Genomic DNA, 1250 nt, shown 5'->3' on the forward strand with positions numbered 1-1250 from the left:
CTGTCGAAAATGTATTGTCCGTCTGCATAGCAGGTCCCTGGTGGAATCCTGGGGTCCCAACGGAAGAAGAAGGCACGGATCCGTCCCATGCCAGCAACGAAGTACTTTGGGCGCCAGTATGCAGCTCCTCTCTGCTACCGGAAACATGCTGCCACGGTTGACTGTCCCCCCAGTGCATCTGTTGTGGCATTTCAGAAGGTTGCAAGGATCGGGCGTAATCCTGCTCCAGTTCTAAGCACAGCTCCACTATTGCGTCGATCTCAGGGTCATCTTCTGATCCACCCTCCTTTCCAGATAACTGTCGTCCCCCACCCGCCCTGACCCTCGACATGTGCGGGAATCTTGCACATTTTGTCAAGATAAGGAGAACTGCTGAGACAGACAGTATTGTAGCCCACACAAGATATGGAGTCAAAGTAGGTGACCGCCCACGTGTCCTAAATGTTCCGGGCCTCAAGACCCTACTTCTGTTATTCTGTCCTTCAACGGAAGTTCCATTGGTGTCCTGCAATTTGGACAACGCCGTCGGCACATTCTGTAGTAGTGCGTGTGCCCTACACATTCTGTGTGGCTAGGGAACCTTGCTTGTGTTGGTGTTGTTGTAGTGCCAGGCTGCCGGGCTCTATGGGCCGATGATGGTTCCTGCAAGCGGGGGGGAAAATTGGGGATAGAGAATACCAACTTGGATGACTGCGCTATTTTGAGTTGGGTTAGCGGGTACTCCATCGCGTGGGCGATACGCGAATCGGAGTTCAAGGGCCTGTACTCCCAGTCTTTTACTGTTTTCCAGCGATATCTGATATTGTTTATTTATAAAAAGAGCAGTATTCAAATAATTCACTCCTCAGTTTTCCGAAACTCGAAGTGCTAAGCCGATTGGCTCGGCCCTGTGTCCAGCGACCAGGAGACGGCCGGTCACCAGGTCGGTTGCCGGTGGATCGCAATAGTCCATGGTTGAAATAACGAAGCCCCTTCCTACACATAAAAAAAGCGCCGCACTATTATTTCTAATGCGGCATCCAGAGCTTTTTGGAGAGCTGATTTGCAGTGTTTTCAATGCGGGAGGGCACGATATTGGGCTGGAGACTCCTGCACAGATGGGCTGACGCATGGAAGCAAGAAATGCTGTCCCTTATGTTCCGCTTTAGTATATTGCACCAGGAGGCAGCGCACATGGAAGCAAGAAGTGTAATCCTCTATACTACACTTTAACCATATATTGAGCATTTATCCCCTCCATTGCTGAGATG

General features: G+C 50.7%; 1 protein-coding gene across 1 annotated transcript in view; it reads right to left on the reverse strand.

The window, feature by feature from the left end:
* The window catches only part of EMH_0083530 (uncharacterized protein), a gene marked incomplete at both ends in the record, with an annotated part of 1759 nt that extends 1428 nt beyond the window's left edge, over positions 1 to 331 (reverse strand). Inside the window, 1 exon segment of the mRNA XM_013500647.1 lies at positions 106 to 331. Within this exon segment, the coding sequence (XP_013356101.1) occupies positions 106 to 331 (226 nt within the window).
* Between the last annotated feature and the right edge of the window lie 919 nt (positions 332 to 1250).

Source organism: Eimeria mitis, genomic scaffold (assembly GCF_000499745.2).
Source record: "Eimeria mitis Houghton genomic scaffold, Emh_scaff5679, whole genome shotgun sequence".
Classification (NCBI taxonomy): Eukaryota; Apicomplexa; class Conoidasida; order Eucoccidiorida; family Eimeriidae; genus Eimeria; species Eimeria mitis.